The following is a 20,295-nucleotide window of genomic DNA, read 5'->3' as shown; positions in this document are numbered from 1 at the left end:
AGACAACAACTTTGCCCACTTACAAAGAATGGTGCAGGTACACCTTAGTTGTGAGACAGAATCTAAAAAAACCCCATCCAGAATATTACATTATTTGATTTCTTACATTGATTTCTTACACTTAAAGTGCAATATTGCAGGCCAGTCATTTCCCCCTGATATTCAATTTTATATGCACATGTAGATTTCCTTTTATATCAAAGTATTTTTGAGTTGAAGCGATTGAAATGATACCAAAGAGAGGAGTTTTCTACATTCTAAAATATGTAAAATTATTTGCTTTTTGTTGTAACTGCAGACCTTATGAAAACTATTTTGCAATAAAACATTTTTTTAATAATTTATTTTAAAAAATGTTTTAAAATAACGTCTTTAATAAATTGACTCAATATGAGATGTGATTAACCAAAATCGGTTAAGCTTTTAAATTAGTGTTTTAACATGTCTACTAGTCTGTTCATAAAGTGCGACTTTTATAACTAAAATTATAGACATATAAGATTAAAATGACATGGGAACAAATATGGACGGAACACTCGGACTTTTTTTCCCGAACACCGTCAAGAATTCTGCGACACTTCCGGTGCATGGCGGTTTCTCGTAGCATTCTGCATTTTGTTGGCTGTTAATTTTTATGTCACAAGTTTGACGTTCCTCAGCTCAGGACTTGTGAGAAGGTTGATTATTCCAGTTGTTGAAGGGAAAGAAACGAGCGCGCCTTCAAGATGCCGCGAATTATGATAAAAGGAGGCGTTTGGCGCAACACTGAGGTACGTGTTTACATGATTAGCCTGAAGCTAACTGCTGTTACCCTGAACCAATGGCTAAAGTTAGCATGAAGCTAAACGTTAATATAACGGTATTCTGCTCAAATAGCAACTTTATTTTATTTGCGTCTATGCAGTATAAACAGTTTATACAATTTATGAGAGCCGTAGCTTATGCGATATTGACCAGTAACTTGTTAACCAGCTGGTTAAAAGCGATAACGTCTTTAGCAAAGAGAAATACAGCCCGCAACACTTAGCAGTGTCTCCTAAGTGATGATATATAGACAAATAGCTTAATAGATAAATATTTAAAAAAAAAAAACAACTATGATTGCGTATATTTGCTTTGCATTACTCTTAAGATGTTTTATCATTTCCCATAACCTAAAATATTCAATATTATAGAATTTGCTGGCTACCTTAAGTTTTAGGCAGCATTACACTGAAAAGCAGTGGATTCATTCAGGCATTGTGACAGACTGCCTTTCTTAGTCCCCATCAGATAATTTCCCATTTAATTATTTATTTTTAATAGATAATTAGCCAATAAAACGAACTTTTTTGTGTCAAATTCTCAGGATTACCAGATCTGGTTGTTTCCAGCCCAAACACAACCTCATTTTTGTGCATATGTGTTCTCGCCTGTACAATAACTCTAAACACCATTTGGGGTGTTTATGGTTGACATTGTGGTGACTCTTGATGATGCAATTACTATTATTTATATTCATTTTGAAAAGCGCAGACTCTGTCAAGCTGTACATGTTCTAGGCATTTTAAAATAAATTAACTTTTCTGCCACACAATAACTATTTTCATAGAAATTTCCATTCTAATGTATGAACAGAAATTTCATACTTGGGCAGCCCAAATTTGAGCAGCCTGTCCAAAGATGTGCTTTCAAGTCCAACCTCTTAGAAGCCCAATTGGGTAGAAACCCTCCCAATCTGGCAACGCTCCACATCAAAGCATAGTTTTGCAATCTAGAAATGTATTTTATTTGTTATTTTACATGTCACAATTTACTTTATTTGTCATTTTGCTGGAAATGGAAGTTAATCTGACTGATTATTTGTGTTTGTAGGATGAAATCCTCAAGGCGGCGGTGATGAAATATGGGAAAAATCAGTGGTCGCGTATCGCCTCACTGCTCCATCGAAAGTCTGCCAAACAGTGCAAGGCCCGATGGTGAGTCCTGAAAGACGCATAAATTACTAAAAGATGTGCTTTAATCATTTTTTACTTACGAACAGTGTTACCAGCATTCTTCAGTGGAGCTGACTTGTTTACATCTGAATTGTGAAGTCTGGTTTTGCTTCTTCCTGCAGGTACGAGTGGCTGGATCCCAGCATCAAGAAGACAGAATGGTCCAGAGAAGAAGAGGAGAAGCTGCTTCACCTGGCCAAGCTGATGCCCACTCAATGGAGGACCATCGCTCCCATCATCGGCCGCACCGCTGCCCAGTGTCTGGAGCATTACGAATACCTGCTGTACGACGTTTTTTCACATTTTTCGCTAAATTCAAACCAAATCAGACTACCTGTGGTTTGGAATATTCTACCAATTACACTCAGGATGAATGTGAGTTATATGTGTAATTTTGTGTTTGTTCAGAGACAAAGCCGCCCAGAGAGAGAATGAGGAAGAGGTGGGAGACGATCCCCGGAAGTTGAAACCAGGAGAGATCGATCCGAATCCCGAGACCAAACCTGCCAGGCCCGACCCGGTGGACATGGACGAAGGTGGTCGACGCTCAGGGATTGGATCTACTCTGGGAGCTGGCTTGGCGTGTTAATGTTTGTCTGTGTTTCTGGTTGCAGATGAGCTGGAGATGCTGTCGGAGGCCAGAGCTCGTCTGGCCAACACTCAGGGCAAAAAAGCGAAGAGAAAAGCCAGAGAGAAACAGCTGGAGGAAGCCAGGTTCACACATCTTTGTGTTCTCAGTTATTAAATGAACTCACAGCTGAGGGATTTCAGTCTCAGGAGAATTTCTAAAAAATGTTTTATTATTTTCTCTTTGACTGCAGACGATTGGCTGCTCTGCAGAAACGCAGGGAGTTGAGAGCTGCGGGCATCAATGTGCAGAAGAAGAGGAAGAAGAAGAGAGGAGTGGACTACAACGCTGAGATCCCCTTTGAGAAAAAACCTGCAGCGGTATTTGATCATGAATTAGCAGAACATGTTGATTCATACGTTCACAATGAGGAAGAGGTGAGAGACGATGAGACAAGCTCATTGGTTTGTTTTTGTTTATACAGGGTTTCTATGACACCAGCATGGAGCAATACGATGCTCTGGAACCGAACTTTAAACGGCTCAGACAGCAGCACCTGGATGGAGAACTCCGCAGGTCAGTAACGTTAGATTTGTTCTCACGCATCAGTTGAAGCGTTTACAGATAAAAACCAATGTGTGGTTGGTTGGTTGTAGTGAACGGGAGGAGAGAGATAGGAAGAAGGATAAACAGAAGATCAAGAAAAAGAAAGAGAGCGATCTGCCGTCTGCCATCCTGCAGACCAGCGGAGTGGCCGAGTTCACCAAGAAACGTTCCAAACTGGTCCTACCTGCACCACAGGTACCTGCTGCCAGAGCAGCGCATTGTCACACAGCAGCTTGCAGTGCCTGACTGGAGATCAGCATGCAGCATGATCCTGTTTATACTCTAAACAAACCGCTTCAGTTGCTTCACGCGTCTGCACTCTTAGATCAGTGATGCTGAGCTGGAGGAAGTGGTGAAAATGGGCGTGGCCAGCGAGGTGGCTCGTCAGGCGGCCGAGGAAAGTGAAGGCGGGAACTCGGCCTCCTCCACCCTGCTGTCAGAGTACAGCGTCACCAACAACATGAGCACAGGACTCCGCACCCCGCGGACCCCTGCTGCCCAGGACAGGATACTGCAGGTGAATCACACAGCTTTTACTCCCATTGTTTGTTTGTGTGCCTCTTGTTGCCATAGAAACGAATCCTTACCTACAAGGACTGACGGAAAAAATAAAAGCAAGTTCTTATTTCTTTAACTGATCTAAAACATCTGTCTCATTTGTAGTTTGCTTGTTTTGTTTCAGTAGGATGTTTGTCATATTTCCAGTGCATAACTGGACTGTTGTGTGTTTTCTCTGTCAGGAAGCCCAGAACCTGATGGCTCTGACCAACATCGACACGCCTCTGAAGGGAGGCCTCAACACGCCGCTGCACGAGAGCGACTTCAGCGGCGTGACGCCCCAGAGACAGCAGGTCCAGACGCCCAACACCGTGCTCAGCACACCGTTCAGGTAGAGGCAGCTGGTTCAGCAGACACTCAGAGTCAATTTCATTTTATGAAGAACACTTCATACTGGAACTGTTAGATGCTTTGAATATCCAAAATAAAAATCAACCTGGAACCGTAAATTAAATAAGAAGTTTAGAAGCAGAGTCTAAACTGTCGGCTTGTTATTTTGCTTTATGTAAATGTTGAGAAATGGTGGAAAAGTTTCTTTTTTCACGTCTCATTTGTGTCGTTTTCTTCTTATGAATTCGACATCCTGGCCTTCATGGTTCCCTTTGCTCCTCCAGAACCCCCGGACCGGGCCAGGCCTCTGACGGGATGACCCCTGTGGCTGGGGGGATGACCCCTCGGGGTACTCCGGGGCTGACCCCCGCCCGCACGCCGCTGAGGGACAAACTGAACATCAACACAGAGGACCAGCTGGCAGACCCGGCGTTCGCCAAACATGTGGTAGAAAACCTGAAAAAAACACGAGCCTCTTAAAACATTGATTCCCTTCTGAGTTTTCATATTATGTCGTGTTACAACCATAGAGTTTGATCAATTTTATTGGGAATTTCTGTGATTAAACTGACACATATGATCAAGAAAAATAAAGTTCCTGGTTGCAACCTCACAAATAAAAACCCGTCAATAAATTCTACTGGATCATAAATTGTCCAGTAATTTTTGCAATAAACAATAAAATTGATGTTTGCAGATTACTGTCAGGTATTATTATGTAATTATTTTCCCCCTCAAAACCCAGTAAACCTTTTATTTTGTAAACAACACTTCACACTATACCTGGAAGACTATAAATAAATATTCAAAATAAAATGGACATAAAACCACGCTCGACTGAAACTGAAATAAATTGAATCATGAAGTCTCAAAACAAAATGATCAAGATCATTTTAATCTATCATGTAGTTATGATAAATTAATAATTGATTAATTACTTTTTGAATCTGGCTTATTTATAAAATATGAATGACTTGAATGGGTGTGAATACTTTAGCATGTGTGAGTGATTGATTTAATTTGCCTACAGTAGGAAGTTCATTTGTTGGGAAAAACAACATGGAGACTAAAGGTTGTATGTTTTCTCATTACAGCAGAAGGAAAGCCTGCAGCAGCTGAGACAAGGCCTGATGTCACTTCCTGTCCCCAAGAACGACTTTGAGATCGTTCTTCCTGAGAACGCAGAGAAAGAACTGGAAGAGACGGAGATGGAGAGCGGATTCGTAGAGGACTCTGCGGACATAGAGGCACGCAAGCAGGTATGTTACAGAAACACTCAAAGGATTTGGTGTAATTCAGATTTTTTGACTCTGTTTTATTAAAGTCTACTGATTTGTTTCATCAGGCTCAACGGGACGCAGAAAGAGAGAAGGAGCTGAAACTTCGGCACACATCTGTTCAGAGGAACCTCCCCAGGCCGACTGAGGTTCGTTTTGATTCGTTATTCAAATGACCAATTAGTGAAGGTTTAGTTTCATCTTTGTAATCTGCGTTTGCATCATAAATCTGCACAAATCTTTGTCAATATTGTGCTAATGTAAAAAAAAACATTTTTTACATTGTTTCCAATAAATAACACCAGCTGCACATTATCTGCAAAAAAACAAAAAACCCATCATCCTCCTACCACTTCCTGTTGTCTTCTTTGTCTTTTCTGCCAGTACTGACACCTGGTTGTTGATCATGTGACTCATGTTTCCATTTTGTGACATACATCTATTTTCATTGTAGCAACAAAACTTTTTTAATGAAAAACGTTTTTTTTTTAAATTGGCGTATTTCCATTAAGCAAATTTATTTTGGTAAGTTCAGTTTGTGTCAATCTACAGTTCATAGAAACTCAGCCACAGATGCCAGCGTGTGAACCTAGATCTGTTCATGGTGCAGGTTAACGAGTCAGTGCTCCGCCCTGCGTCCATGGAGCCGCTCACCGACCTGCAGGTGGCCGAAGAGCTCATCAAACAGGAAATGATCACCATGCTGCACTACGACTGCCTGCACCACCCCTCATCTAGTGCGGTCAGTCAGCTGCAGCGCGGCAAAACCAAGGGACCCACCTCTACATCCAACAACGCCTCACACATCTCTTACCTGGAAACCCACTCATACAAGCCCATCAGCACGGAGGAGATGGAACAGGTCAGACACACCACTGTCTGCAGATGTTCAGTCCAACTCTTAAATCTCATTTAAACTGATGTTAAACATGTTGATGAATAGGCGAAAGCGATCCTGACTGCAGAGATGGAGGTGGTGAAGGCAGGAATGGGCCACGGAGACCTCAGCATGGAGGCCTACACCCAGGTGTGGGAGGAATGCTACGGACAGGTAAAACCCATGATTACAGCAGCACTTAGCAAATGAAATGTTGGTGGATTGATGCTCTAGATCAGAGGTCTTTCAACATGAATCTTCTTTTTTTATTTTTTTGCCCTTGAATACACATTAACAAGAATAACAAATAGTTAAAGTAAGACATGCAAGGGTGTGATCACATGGTTTTGTTGTATTAGCAATTTAACGTTTTAACAGAATTAAAAGGCAGTTAGTATATTGAAGTTAGGTGTAATACTGAATTACACCTCAGGGTGGCAGTGCTTTTGTAAGATGGTTTTGCCCAGCAGCGGAGTTCGCTGAATTTAATTAATGTTTTAAACTTAGAATAAAAACAGCATTGTTTGTATTGAGTTCACAGTAATATAACATGCTTAAAAAAAAAAAAAAAACATCTGTATTTTCAGATGTAGTTAGTTGGGGTTTTCAGGTTAAAAAACATTGGAAGACTGCTCTCGATTCATCCCCCTGACTCAGTTTTATCATTCTAAAGTTTTAGAGTAGTAAAACATGTTTGTCCTGCTGCACAGGTGCTGTACCTGGCTGGTCAGAACCGGTACACTCGAGCTAACCTGGCATCAAAGAAAGATCGAATCGAAAGTCTGGAGAAGAAACTAGAGGTAAAGTGGAGAACATTTTGAAGAGTCTTGTTGGTTTTCTTTTATTCTATGCTGCTGTCTATGTGAGTTCTGATCCAGTACTTGTGAACCCTGCAGGTGAACCGAGGCCACATGACAGCAGAGGCTCGAAGAGCAGCTAAACTAGAGAAGAAGCTGAAAATTCTACTGGGTGGTTTCCAGTCCAGAGCGCTGGGGCTCCTTAAGCAGCACAATGAACTCTGGGAGCAGGTACTGACACTGGATTTTACACCAGCAGATCGTTGCTCTTACAATATGAAGTTTGCAGGAATGTAATGTCTCTGCTGTCCACTAGGTGGAGCAGGCAGCCACCGAGCTGCAGACTTTCAATCAGCTGAAGCAACAAGAGGATCTGGCCATTCCTAGGAGACAAGCGGTAATACATGAAACACTTTCAGTGATTTTGGTTTTTCAATTAGTTGTAGAAAGTGAAGGTTACAGCTACATGATAATAAATACTAAGATGAAATCTGCTGTGTTTTTCAGGCTCTGCGGGAGGATGTGGAGCGGCAGATGGAGAGAGAAAAAGAACTTCAGCAGAGATATGGAGAACTGCTGATGGAGAGGGAGTCTCTGCTCAGCGGCACACAGAAGTTCTGAGCAACACATGTAGAACATAACCTTTCACATCGTTGTATTGAACAGTGTTTTTTTTTTGTTTTTTCCTGATCTTCAATCCTCTGAGAAGCTCTGCCTCTATGTGCTGATGTTGCTGTGATGCCCCAAGCTGCGTTTTGAGCATGTTCAGTAGTCGCCATCTCTGTACCAGTGACCAATAAAGTTTTTCATCAATCAAACCCATAAGTCCTTGTATGCATGTTTAAATCTTTATTGCTAAAAATAAACCAAACAAGAAAATTGACATAAACTCTGATGCTTCAGCAGGTGAGGAAAGCCATCCCACTCCTCCTGTATGCACTCTGAAAAAAAGAGACTTGGGTCACCATAGGGTCAAAGTTCACACAATCTAAATGGTAAAAGTTAAAAATATTAGTCAAATATTACACTTTCATAATCACAACTGACAGCTGTTAGTTTACAACTCTCAATCTACTTGCAGTTTTCTGACCAATCACTGATCTTTACCATTACTGACTGTTGAATAGTCGCTAAATATAGCAACAATGGGATGACTGTTAACTGTAAAGTGGATGGGTCACTACTGCCCTCTAGGCGGAGCAAAAGGTTCACACTAGTTGTGTTTCCATTACAAATGCGACAAAAACTTTATTGCTATTCTGCTAATGTTATAAACAATTTCACTATTATGTTTCCATTAAATAAAATGTATAAGTTTGTTCGTGCTATAAAATAAAAAATATATACTCCTACAACTTCCTGTTGTCTCCCCCCCAGCAGAGACTTTTGTAGTGCAAAAAATAATTTCAATAGGAAATCTGGGAGAATTTATCGGTGAGCCAATGCCACTAATGTAAAGTAGAATTCACATTAGGTTTAAATGTCCACTATCTCCACCGTAATGAAGTGTGTACATAGATTTTCAAGACTGAATCCAAAGAATCTATCAAAAACAAGAAGCCAGTTGTGGTGTTTTCATTATCAAATCACACAACAAGTCACACACCATCGTCTTCCAACTGCTTCCTTACTTCTTCCTGGTTTGGGCCAGTAGTAACATCTGGCCCAAACCAGGAAGAAGTTTGACTAAACTTGTGTTTAGTCGTGTTTAGACTAAACTCGTGTGATGCACAAAAAATGTTTTCGTTGCAGTCATGAAAAATACAATAATTTTGATACAGCTAAAGAAACGCCTTGTTCCAGCGCTGAAATTATGTTGACCAGTGAGCTTTTTCAAAATTGCCATGTTTCCATTAAGCAAATTTATTTTTGAAATTTGAATTTGTATAATGAAAACGCAAGTAGAGGTTTTTTCTGCTGTGTACCCACTGTGTGTCTGTAGTTGTATCGTCTGATGGCCTCTCTGATGTGACAGGGCTGGATGGCTCCACTAGGGGGCTCCACTGTGGCTGGAGAGCTCTGAAACACACAGCATTCGTTTGAGCAGCCTGGAAAATAAAAGGATGACCGACATGAAGGGCACACAACACAAGCCTGCAGCCGGACACCTTTTTCCGTTTCCTCTGTCTGGCTCGGCTGTCCATGCTGCCGTTTCCCTGTAGGAGGGGCTTCGAGGAGTGGGAGGAGCCTGGAGTGGATGGGGGCGTGGCTTCAGGTGAATCTGGATCTTTCTTCACCTGCAGCCACACATTTTACTGAGTGAAATAAATGAAAGAGACTTGCTGAGTGAGCGAGTGGCTGCGGTGTTCTGATGCGTGTACCTCGGTGTGTGTGTTGTAGTGGATGTAGCTGGCTGAGATCACATGGCTGACTGGATTGGTTTTTACCGTCATCTCCTGCTTCACCAGCAGAGACAAATCTACAATCTGGGGAGCAAAACAGGAACATGTCACAACCAAACTCCTGCCGCAGTTTTCATCCAGCTCATCTAGCTTTCTAGGTCTTTACCTGTGCCACTGTCTCATAGGCCAGGTATGAGAGGATCTCCGTGGCGATGCTGTTGGGTTTCAGCTCCAGGCTGCTGCAGTCCAGCCAGTCCCGAAACTTTGACGCTTTCTTGGCTGTTGTAGCATGAAGGTGATAAAGAATGGACGGTTGGACCACATAATGCAATGATCAACAGTAACATGTTCTGCATGTAAGAAATCCATTGTTAGATATCACTGCTGATCTTCCTCTTTTGCTTTTGCTGCTCGTCTTTTAAACTGAAGTTTTATTTGTTTGAGCTTTGAAATTCTAAGCAGCTGATAACTGGAGGGGAAGCAATATGTTATTGTCATGGTTATGCATCCTAACTGCTATTAACTGATATTAAAATTATTTTACTTCTAGAAATTCAATATTAAAGAGAGACAGAAACGGTGGAGCAGAGAAACATTTCCAGCATGGCCCCCAAACATGCAAATGTGAACATTTTTTCTTTTCACATAAATAACAAATTTATTCAAAATCGAGGTTTGAGTCAAAGATGTTGAATTAGGATTGAATGTAAGAATGCAAAATTTATGCCACTGCAATAAAACATCAGCTTTCTTAAGGCTCTTTACCAGGGTGCCAATAAGTGTGGAGGGTATGTTCTAAATATTGCTTTTTTTCATTAACGAATCAGATGTTTTCACAATTTAGTCTTTGTTTTGTGTGTTTTGTTTTTAAATTGCTATGTCCAGTTTTTATTTATTAATAGAATGTAAAATTGCCACTTGAGTTCCAGCTAAACCAAACTGAGATGATTATTTTTAACTTCAATAGAAAATGTATATATATATTTAATACAGTTTTGACTTAATTACTGCTCTGAGTTTGTTCTTTCAGCCATTGTTTTTATGAGTCAGTATACTCCAGTCAACAATTAATTACTTGATGATTATTCCCATAATGAATTGTTCCAGCCCTGACTCGACCCCTTCATAAAACAGTGAAAGTATTAGAAAAGCAGTTTGGACTCACCGAAGCTCAGCTGGCGGCTCTCACAGAACTCTGTGTACTGAGCCGGATCCATGTTTCTAGTGTGTCGTTCCAAACGCTGAATATTCATACCCCCCCCCCCCACACACACACACACACACACACGCACGCACGCACGCAAGCACGCACACACACATACACACACACAGCAAACACAGTGTCATTATCTTCATCGTCCATTATGTTACAGAAACACTGATTATATCAAGGTGACCTCTGACCTCCATCCTCTCCTGTTTGACTGGGTCAACTTCCTGTTTCTCAGCCAATGAAAGAAATTCTCCAGTTTGGTCCATCCATGCCAGGAAGTCCTGGGCCAGCCGCTGCCGGCGCTGATTCCCCCCAGCAGCCAGACCCCCTGAGCGGCAAACAGACTGAGTGAGTCAAAGATAAAAATCAACGCTGGTCATGTGATCAAGGTTTTGTTTACCTGGCTCCTGCTGCACATCTTCTTCCTCCAGATTTTTTAATAGTTTGGATTTGTAATCTCTAAACTGAAGATATTTTAACACTCTCGCCAGCTTCCTCTGGTCAACACACATTCAGACAAAAATAGTCAAAAAAAGAAAAAAAAACATCTTTACTCTACAAGGTCACTTTTAAAGGGGCAGTGTTTCTCAGACACAAAGTTACATTTTATTGCACAATCAAATAACTATGTCACCATCACCGTCATAAAAATGCTCAAAGTATGACTTTAAAAAAAGTTGCATCCCTTTTTAACGCCTTGAAAATGGGCCTCTGTCTCTTTAAAAACTGATTTTTCTGAAACTCCATCTTCAGGAAGTCATCACAACATGGCTTCTCCATGAACTCTTTAACAAGTTTTATCAATGTTTCACTGAGAAGAAGCTCAGCTCCTTCAGGAGTTTGCTAATTGCTGCGGGTTAGTTTGAAGGAGCGGAACCTGGGAGGAGATGTGCCTCAAATGTGGGCTAAGTCCACCCGCACATTTTGCACAGCCGAATAGTTGCCACGGAGATTAAATTCAAACGTCAATGAAAGAATCAAGGTTACACTCTAGGCATGTTATTGGTGAGGGAATAACATTAGAACATGATGTAAAGACCAAAACAGTTGATTTTACACAACACTGGCCCTTTAAAACACATTGTTTCCTGAGGTGAGCATTTCCTCTACCTTGTCTCTCCTCATCAGGAACAGGATGTCCTCAGCTGAAATGACCCTTGAACCTCGAAGAGCAGCGCCCTCACAGGCCTGATGCAGCTGTTTCACAAATTAAAACCATCAATTAAATATTTTTTTGAAATGAAAAAACCGTTGTGGTGTCTTTGGTGTTACCATGTTGATGAGCTGTGTGTGTACGATGTCCTCTACAAGGGCTGCAGTTTCATACAGAGGCCTGCGGGTGTCCCCCAGAGCAAACCTGAAACGCAACAAAGTGTTAGTTGTATGAAGCAGAAGCATATTTTTGATTTTTTTGTAGAACATTTTGGTCATAGAGTCAGAAGTTTGTCTATTATTTATGAAGAAGCCATAAAACAACCTTCCTGTCAGTGGAGACAATTCAGAGAAATGATCAAAGTCTAAAAGCCACTTCTCTTTTTCTTGTTTTCTATCACATTTTAACAGTGCATTGTTTTTTTAATTTATCAACAATAACTCAATAATAACTTAAACATGAAAGTGAAAGATTGCACTGAAATGATCAAAACAGTCAGTTTTTTGTAGGACAGGGATCTGCAAATCTCAGCAGGTCCTGAAACATAAACATAGTCATTCAGGACCGTGTTCAGAAGACAGGAGAACAGGCTCGAATTTTTGGGGCACCCAAGTCTGTTTTTGTGTCGAGGTTCAATTTATTACAAATTTAATAGGAATGCAGAAACCTGGTTAACTAATGAGAAATATTGTTCTTTGTCGTATCTAGCATTTTATTTGCCTGTGGAAATGTTCCCCTAAAAATAAAAATGTCCCTCTGCTTCAGCTGCTTGAGCTCAGATACCAGATTTGCCGGGAGCCACACAAAACTAGAGCAGTACAATATTGGATAATCTTATGATGCCAATAATATTAGTAAATAATGAGAAGGCTGTATCAGTTGTGATATTCATGCCTGCTTTCTTCTTTCCTTTATTTCTCATCTGTGCTTCCAGTTCCTCTGTGACATTGTTAGTGTCTGGTGAGACAATCTGCTGTCCTGAGACTTTGAGGACATTAGAATATAAAATGAAAATTCAGAATACTGGGAATACATTAGTCAACAATTACTGCACTCCAAGCAGTCCTCTGTGATATAAATATGAATGCTGACATTGCAATGCAATATATTTGTGATATATTGAGCAGCCTGCAAACGGTCAGAACCTCCATCTGGTTTTCCTCCAGATAGCTCCACCCATCTTCCCAACAGCATCTCTGCACCAGGCTCTGCAGTGAGCAGCAAAACATGATAGAGAGCATGTTTGCTTTTCATCCTAATGCCATGCTACCTTGTTGTACTCTTAACATTGTGACATGTGAAGAGGTTTAAGGTTCTTTTTGAAACATTTCATCATCATCCTCAACCTGAACAGAAGCTCAAGAGATGGAGGTTCCAGAATGGACTAAATAACCTCTTATTCTCCTGTTATATCAGCACAAATATTGATAAATGATTATTTTTTCCAGAAACAAAAGGCTATGCTCTTCTATATGATTTCTGATTATGTTCCTCTATCAGGCTGTATTTGTTTTCCTTTCAGCCGTGGCAGTTCTGATTGAATTATGTTCAGGACACCATTTGCATGGACAAACAAATTAAAAAAAGTGCAACAATGGATTCTCCTCAAAGTCTCAGCTTGGACAAAAACAGAGCTTTGCAAATATTCCCACACACACTCAGGGTCGAAAGGCCACACACACACACACGCACACACACACACACACACACACACACACACCCACACTCCCACGCACGCACACACACACACACACACACACACACACACACACACACACACACACACACACACACACACACACACACACACACACACACACACACACACACAGTTTGACCACAATTTGGTCAAACCTCAATTTGCATCCAGATAGCCCACTTCCATTCTGACAGACCAACCTGAAGCCACATCCTCAACCTCTTTCCTTCTCCCAATCAACTCCCTATCACTTACACACCTGACCCCCCCTCACCCCCCCCCCTCCTTCTGCTGTGTCCCCTCTCTGATTGGCTGGGTGTGGGCGTCAGTCACTCAGGTGAGAGCAGTTCTGGTTTGGGGTTGCGGACGGCTCTGGCCTCAGGCTCCATCGGCGGCTCCAGGCAGAGGGAGCGTTTCAGGTTTTGGGGTTAATTTGGGTTTGGGCCTCTCTGACCACCAGAACCACCAGAACCACTCTGCTGCAAACACGAGGTGAGCACCGCCATATGCATTCAATATAATTTATTAAGAAGAAAGCACAGGCAAAGCAAAGACTTGTTGATAAGATTTATTACATTTTATTTGAACAAGGTAAGGTAGAGCAGATAAAAAGTGTAAATTAAGAAAATGTGTTATTAGAATATTAAATTTCATGTCATTTTCTTCAGCTACTTCTATGACTAAATCTAAACTATACTGTACAATACATTTCAATTTTCCTTTTGTTTACTTCATAAAAATATCAGAACCTGCTACACAAACTGTATTTTCTTTTTCATTGTTTGTGTTTGTTGAGTAATAGTTCAATTGAAGGACGTGTACAAGGATATAAGAATTGGATAAAGTAAAAAATTGTGTTTGCTTCATAGAATTGGACATGTTTACTGAGAAATATTATTTGAACTATTGACAAACATAACTGACACATTTGTTTCTCTACTTTATACACAATTATTTGACAGGGTTTCTGCAGATTTCAAATCAAATAAGACATTTTAAGACCAATATGATTTTGCTGTGGCAGCATGTACCAAGACAGAAATGCATAAAGGAAAATGACATATTTTGCAAAGTTCTCTACAGCTTTACGCAGCACAGTGCCCAGAGAGCCGCTGGCAACAATGAACCATCCAGCCAACAATGAACCATCCAGCCAACTGCCCATAAATTTGCTCTTATCCATAAGACATAACAACCCATTTACTTATCAAAGGTTTAAAACCAGCTAGTTAGCTGTAGCTTCAACTGAGTCGAGTCACAGAATGCATTAAAAATAGTGCAGCCACAGCAAAATGTAAGATTTGTGATTAATGTATTTAAGGGCCACTGTTTTTATCTTTTTAAATTAACTTAAGACATTTTAAAGCCTCAATTTTAGGTACCCAAACATAAGACTTGGATGAGCAGACACCCTGGTTTAAACTAAAGATGAAGAAAAAGTATCAAAGACAAACATATTTACTTTATCTTGAAAACTTTAAATAAATAAATAAATACAAGTTTTTGACCTAAACCTGAAGCTATTTTTGTTCAACTACATTTTGAAAATGATTATTGCTGGAATAATTGTTATTCTTCCAATCCACTGTGATCAGTTGTTTAAGTCAAGTCCATGAAGCTGGATTTATGCTTGAAGCTGGATTTATGCTTGAAGCTGGATTTATGCTTGAAGCTGGATTTATGTTTGAAGCTGGATTTATTTATGCTTGAAGCGTATGCTGCGCTGCACATTCAAGTTACGTCATTTCAGCAGCTGTGCCCCCTCTGTACAGTCCAAATTTTCCGTGACACACATCTGTGAAATTTTGCCACTTCGCTGACAGTTTTGTGCAGGAAAACAAGGCGGACGAGCAAAACCTCCTCCTAGTGGAGATTCGCAAAGACAGACATCTTAATGATTCGCCGTTAAAGACAATAATACCACCACACTCAGACGAGTCGCCTTGTTGCTACTGGCAATGCTTTTTCTTGGGAACACCAGACGACCATTAACATTATCACATAATCATGTATCAAAGTGAAGAGTTGAGGACTGTATTTAGCTCTGACAACGTTAACCAAAAATATCACCCAGTTTGATTGTAACTGTGGCTTTTTTTCTTTTATTCAACAGATTTTCATGGCCTCCAACAGTCTGTTCAGCAGCACTAGTCCCATGCTGTACTGGGGTGAGATGTTTTATTCCACTGTTTGCACGCGAGCGTCTGTGTGTGTGTGTGTGTGTGTGTGTGTGTGTGTGTGTGTGTGTGTGTGTGTGTGTGTGTGTGTGTGTGTGTGTGTGTGTGTGTGTGTGTGTGTGTGTGTGTGTGTGTGTCATACATCATGCTCTGCAGCTCTGGGATGAAGCTGGTTCTGGAAGCTGGGCGCTCTTTAGAACTGGAGGTGACTGAGCCAGCCATGACATCACTGTTACCCACCTGGTGACAGAGACACACAGGTTAACCCAACCAGAACCAGAATTTACTCACACCACATTCCGTCCTGCTTGTGTAATCTGCATGATTATGACAGACAAACATACACATTTATTGTAAGCATCCGTTTGAAACCCATGTTAATTTCTAGGACTAAAATTTTCTGCTTAATTAGTCTAACTGAGAACCAGCCAATCAGAAATTAAGACTCACTTGTTCTGTGTAAGATGCAACTTAAGATAAAGAATGTTTCACGACTGCACATTTAGCCCGTATCTCATTATTATAATATCACTAAACGAAAAAAAAAAATGCAGCAAATTATTGGAGAAAACGGTTCCTATTAATCAAGAGGTATTGAACAAATGAGCACAACTAAACAAGTTTCAAAAATTGAAATAAATTTCCAACGTCTCTGCTGAACCCCAAATATTGACAAACTATTGATGATGTATTTTTGAATGTGCTGCAGCCTTGGTCTATTTGTGCATGAGATAGTCTCCATTTCTTTTATCATAGAGGGAAAAAAAGAGATTTGGAGTTTCACAAATAAGTCCTACAGATGACTGGATGCAGAAAAAATAAAGGTTTGTGTGACATTAAAACTAAAATACTAAGAACACTTTGATTTCCAAAACCAATGAACAAATAAAAAACTCTTTATTCTACTGTGAAAATGTTCTCATTTTAAATGCTCATAGAAGAATAGAAATAGAATAAACAACTTTTACTGTCTGACAGGGAGCTTCAGCAGCAGGTTATACACTAAAGACCCAAACATGTTCAATCAATAATCAATCAATAATACACTGAGCAAGCTGTGAGTGTGCTGACCAGCTTAGCATAACAACAGAGTTAATGTCTCACAACTAATAAACTGTTGTCTTTCCTCTCCATGTCCACACTAACGTCCTCGTGCCAACCATAAACCTGCTGTCGGTTCGGTGTTTTACATTTTTGGGTCACTTCCCCTCTGGAAGAACTCTGGCTGAGACAAAAGCCTAAAACAACAAGATAGCAGAAAAGCTGTGAGGCGAACAAACACCAGCAGACAGACAGGCGGAGGGACAGACAGGCGCTGTGACCGCACTGACTTCCCTCCGGCAGCACAATCTGAATAATAAAGCAGCGCAGCTCCCTCCTATTCAAACACTGCGGCGAGCGACACGACACGGAGGACAGGAGAACAGGAGGACAGGAGGACTGAGAGGGGAACTGAGCACACGGAGAGAAAATAAGTTAATAAAAGTCTCACCGCAGACAAGCAGAGACATTCAAGTGGAGCTGCAAAGTGTTGATTTTTCCTGATTCGAATTTTGTTTGGACGCGGAATGATGACGCTGTGGCTCAGGGACCGCGGGGTGATGGGAAATGTAGTTTTGTTCTTCATTATCCATGAAGAACAACCTGTAACCGGTGACATATCACAGGTTACAAATTTTTTTTGGTAACCTGTGAATTATCACAGGTTACAGGTTGATATATATCACAGGTTACAGAAAAGCTGCCATTACGTTGCTGTATCTCACATTACGCACTAACTCTGTGGTAACTTTGGTGGGACTTAGAAAGTTATGGTTATTGATCCTGGAGGTTAAAAGAAAATGGCTGAACAATTGATCAAATAAACTATTTGATACTTGATACTTGGTTTGTTAAATAAAAGGTTAAATTGGTTAAATGAATTGAGTTAAATGAGTTGTTGGTCAATTAACCCTCTGGTGCCATTTCCTTCTGTCACTCATCATCAGTGTGTGCATGAATGACTGCAGTGTTAAGCACATTTTGGGTCCTCTTGATAAGGCGCTATACAAGCACAAAGCCATTCACCATTTATATTGCATGATTGAAACCAGCGGCATGAAATTCCCAAATTTTAATTAAACAAAGAATGCTTATTTCTAATTTCTTACATAAAAGTAGAGGAACTCAAGTCAAACTTGTCTCTGCATCCTCTTCAGATACTGTGGGAAAATGCCGGCAGGTTCCATCACCTAAACCTCACCAACAGGAAGAGCAGGAGGTGAGGGTGCCGTTGCAGCAGCATGGCGCAGCATCCCAGAGAGGCTTGGTGCACACTGACAGCCCAAACTTCCTCTGCAGCATCCTGCCACCACACTGGAGGTGCAACAAGACCCTGCCAAGAGCTTTCACTGTGAGCTGCCAGACTATTAAACCTTCCCTAAGTCTCTGCCTTAGTTCAGTTTGATGAGTCGTTTAAGATTTTAGAGGTATGTCTGCAGCTTTTAGGATTCTGTGTTTTTGCATCTTGCAGGTAGTTGCTCTGGGTAATGACGTGCCAGACGGTGTGGTTGTTACAGTGATGGCTGGCAATGATGACAACTGCAGCGCTGAGCTACGCAATGCCACAACAACAATGAAGCAAGGTTATGCCCACTTCAACGATCTCCGGTTCATTGGTCGCAGTGGCAGAGGTACACCGCTCACCTCATAATATTCTTAAGATGAATGTTTTCAATTTTTGAGCATCCATGTTATCTGCTGCCACCATTATTTTAGTGATGTTTATCTGGAAAATAACACTTATAGCCAATGTTTATTACAAACAGGCACAGCATCAACATCTGACAAAATTACTCTGGTTGATTAATTCCAAGCTAGTAAATGCCTAATTTGCAGTTAATGTTTTCTTTTTTGACTTTTCTTGCAATATTTCAAAAGTTTCCTTAAAATTTTTATGAGAGTTTAGATGGAAACATATCTACAGTCAGAAAAAGTGCCAAAGCAGAATCTTGTTTTTAAGTGTCACCTCAAGTTGCCTGTGAACTTCTTGTATTCTTCCATGTTTTGGCCTTTTAGGTAAAACGTTCACGCTGTCGATCAACGTGCTGACCTCTCCTCCTCAAATAGCCACTGTACACAGAGCCATTAAGATCACTGTGGATGGACCTCGGCTCCCGAGACGTCAGTGAACCCTGGGAAGAAATATCCAAAGGTTTGATCTTGTACCATCACAGTTTTTGATCAGTTTTGTTTTATGTTTTATCAGGTCAGAGACAGAAGGAAATGAAATCAGGAATATTCCGGCCTCCCAGCAGTATCGGCAGTACTGGTCCATTAGGTATGGGATGTTTAAATAATTATCTTTATCTCAGTCAAATTGTATGTAAAATTCTAGTCAAAAGTTTTACATTTAAATCTATAATTAGATCAATCTACAATTAGATCTGTAATTAAACATCAAGTGACTTAGATGCTATGTAAGATCGGGTTATATGGAGCAACCAGGAAGTATATCATTTTTCCTCATGAGATTCTAAAGGAAGGACCAAAACAATGATTCCTCAAGCACCAGGAAGACAGCTTCTTTTCTTGATAAACCTGCTGTCTTATAAAATGCACCAAATATGCAAGAGTTGTGGACAGTCGGGGCATCCAAGCCAAATGACACGATCAAACAGATTATTGAAAGGAAATCTCAAATTGTACATCTTATTGTAACAGTGTTGAATAAAAGGGAAAATACCTTTGATCCCAGTGAAATATAACAATATAAAACAATGAAATAGATCAGGGCACCATAAAAAATAAACAGTAACATTCACAACTATTCTTTTTTATGTTGATTACTTTTTGATTACTCTTACAAAATGTCAAATGTTCTTTGTTCATCTACTCTGGTAGGTTATTGATTTATGAGGCACTTTTAAACCAAATGCCATTGACCAAAGGCTTGAATATATGATAGAAGAATATAAAATAAAGTAGTGCAAAATAAAATAAAATCAATAAAAATAAGTAGCATAATGGATCATCTTCAAAGTTGTCCAAATCCATCCAAGGGCAGTGAAGAATACCACTGGGTCAAAAGGTCATTTTCATTATGATGTTGTGATTACATCCCTTGAATTACATCCCTTTAATTCAATGGATGTAATTCAATATATTCTCACTTTTGCAAAGTGCATTAGGTGAAAATGGCCCATTGTTCAGGTAGATCAGAATATTATCTGCATAGCGGCTTATCAAAACATTTAATCAGCAATATCTAAATGCAGGCGCCATGAAAAAAGTTAGAAAGCAGATTCTGTTCATGATTGCTGAAAACTATCTGAATAAACAATTTTATTTGGCTTGACTTCTTTTTTATTGTTGTTTTATGTATTCAGACCGCAGATCCTTTTCCTCCTTGTGGAACAACGAATCATCATTTCTTGGTCAGGTGACGTCTCTGACATCCTCCTTCACTTCAGCTCCCAGACTGCACCACCTGCCCAGCGTCCCCTTCTCCACCCCGCCCTACACCTCTTACCTGCCTCCTGCTCCACCTGCTCCCCCTGCGCTGAGCCACAGCGCCCAGTTCCAGCCCAGCACTTTCTACTACGGGTCGAACCAATTGAACCAGAGCTCAGCGGAGGAGCGCAACGTCGCTGCAGCCATGGCCAATTACATGGAAGGGGCGTGTCTTAGCATGAGAGGGGAGGAGCCTGTCTGGAGGCCTTACTGATGACAGACGCATTCAAA

General features: G+C 40.6%; 3 protein-coding genes across 4 annotated transcripts; 2 read left to right on the top strand and 1 right to left on the bottom strand.

Moving 5' to 3' along the window:
- Positions 1-574: 574 nt before the first annotated feature.
- cdc5l (CDC5 cell division cycle 5-like (S. pombe)) lies at positions 575-7,807 on the top strand. The gene is made up of 19 exons (XM_055023356.1): positions 575-770; positions 1,855-1,958; positions 2,099-2,260; positions 2,385-2,512; positions 2,591-2,690; positions 2,798-2,924; positions 3,029-3,120; positions 3,201-3,345; positions 3,476-3,667; positions 3,891-4,039; positions 4,323-4,485; positions 5,133-5,297; positions 5,384-5,464; positions 5,926-6,177; positions 6,259-6,366; positions 6,903-6,992; positions 7,089-7,220; positions 7,306-7,386; positions 7,497-7,807. Exons 1-19 carry the CDS (start codon positions 726-728, stop codon positions 7,608-7,610), a joined length of 2,430 nt encoding a protein of 809 aa, XP_054879331.1. The 5' UTR covers positions 575-725; the 3' UTR covers positions 7,611-7,807.
- supt3h (SPT3 homolog, SAGA and STAGA complex component) lies at positions 7,800-17,143 on the bottom strand. Of its 2 annotated transcripts, XM_055023358.1 has the most exons (12): positions 17,066-17,143; positions 15,716-15,813; positions 11,817-11,901; positions 11,655-11,741; positions 10,945-11,041; positions 10,736-10,872; positions 10,497-10,572; positions 9,498-9,610; positions 9,311-9,415; positions 9,098-9,226; positions 8,919-9,008; positions 7,800-7,930 (listed from the first exon to the last, which is right to left on the bottom strand). In XM_055023358.1, exons 2-12 carry the CDS (start codon positions 15,793-15,795, stop codon positions 7,889-7,891), a joined length of 1,041 nt encoding a protein of 346 aa, XP_054879333.1. In that variant the 5' UTR covers positions 15,796-15,813; positions 17,066-17,143; the 3' UTR covers positions 7,800-7,888. The 2 variants fall into 2 exon arrangements, with proteins under 2 accessions (XP_054879333.1, XP_054879332.1); XM_055023357.1 differs by lacking the exon at positions 7,800-7,930 and having other exon boundaries at positions 8,622-9,008.
- Positions 15,516-20,278, top strand: runx2a (RUNX family transcription factor 2a). Its single transcript, XM_055023359.1, has 6 exons — positions 15,516-15,564; positions 17,772-17,965; positions 18,086-18,245; positions 18,631-18,735; positions 18,821-18,883; positions 19,941-20,278. The coding sequence occupies exons 1-6, from the start codon at positions 15,516-15,518 to the stop codon at positions 20,276-20,278; spliced, it is 909 nt and encodes a 302-aa protein (XP_054879334.1).
- The last annotated feature ends 17 nt before the right edge of the window (positions 20,279-20,295 follow it).

Source organism: Poeciliopsis prolifica, unplaced genomic scaffold, assembly GCF_027474105.1.
Source record: "Poeciliopsis prolifica strain line A6 unplaced genomic scaffold, Auburn_PproV2 SCAFFOLD099, whole genome shotgun sequence".
NCBI lineage: Eukaryota > Metazoa > Chordata > Actinopteri > Cyprinodontiformes > Poeciliidae > Poeciliopsis > Poeciliopsis prolifica.
This window is presented reverse-complemented; position numbering and strand designations above follow the sequence as displayed.

Coding starts and splice junctions, on each gene's coding strand:
- supt3h (XM_055023357.1), bottom strand. CDS start 15,795: ATGGCTGGCTCAGTCACCTCCAGTTCTAAAGAGCGCCCAGCTTCCAGA. Junction 11,042..11,654: donor TCCTGATGAGGAGAGACAAG/GTAGAGGAAATG, acceptor TGTGTTGACCAG/AGGAAGCTGGCGAGAGTGTT. Junction 10,573..10,735: donor TCAAACAGGAGAGGATGGAG/GTCAGAGGTCAC, acceptor ATGAATATTCAG/CGTTTGGAACGACACACTAG.
- runx2a (XM_055023359.1), top strand. CDS start 15,516: ATGGCCTCCAACAGTCTGTTCAGCAGCACTAGTCCCATGCTGTACTGG. Junction 17,966..18,085: donor CCCTGCCAAGAGCTTTCACT/GTGAGCTGCCAG, acceptor TGCATCTTGCAG/GTAGTTGCTCTGGGTAATGA. Junction 18,246..18,630: donor CATTGGTCGCAGTGGCAGAG/GTACACCGCTCA, acceptor TTGGCCTTTTAG/GTAAAACGTTCACGCTGTCG.
- cdc5l (XM_055023356.1), top strand. CDS start 726: ATGCCGCGAATTATGATAAAAGGAGGCGTTTGGCGCAACACTGAG. Junction 3,121..3,200: donor CTGGATGGAGAACTCCGCAG/GTCAGTAACGTT, acceptor GGTTGGTTGTAG/TGAACGGGAGGAGAGAGATA. Junction 6,993..7,088: donor GTCTGGAGAAGAAACTAGAG/GTAAAGTGGAGA, acceptor TGAACCCTGCAG/GTGAACCGAGGCCACATGAC.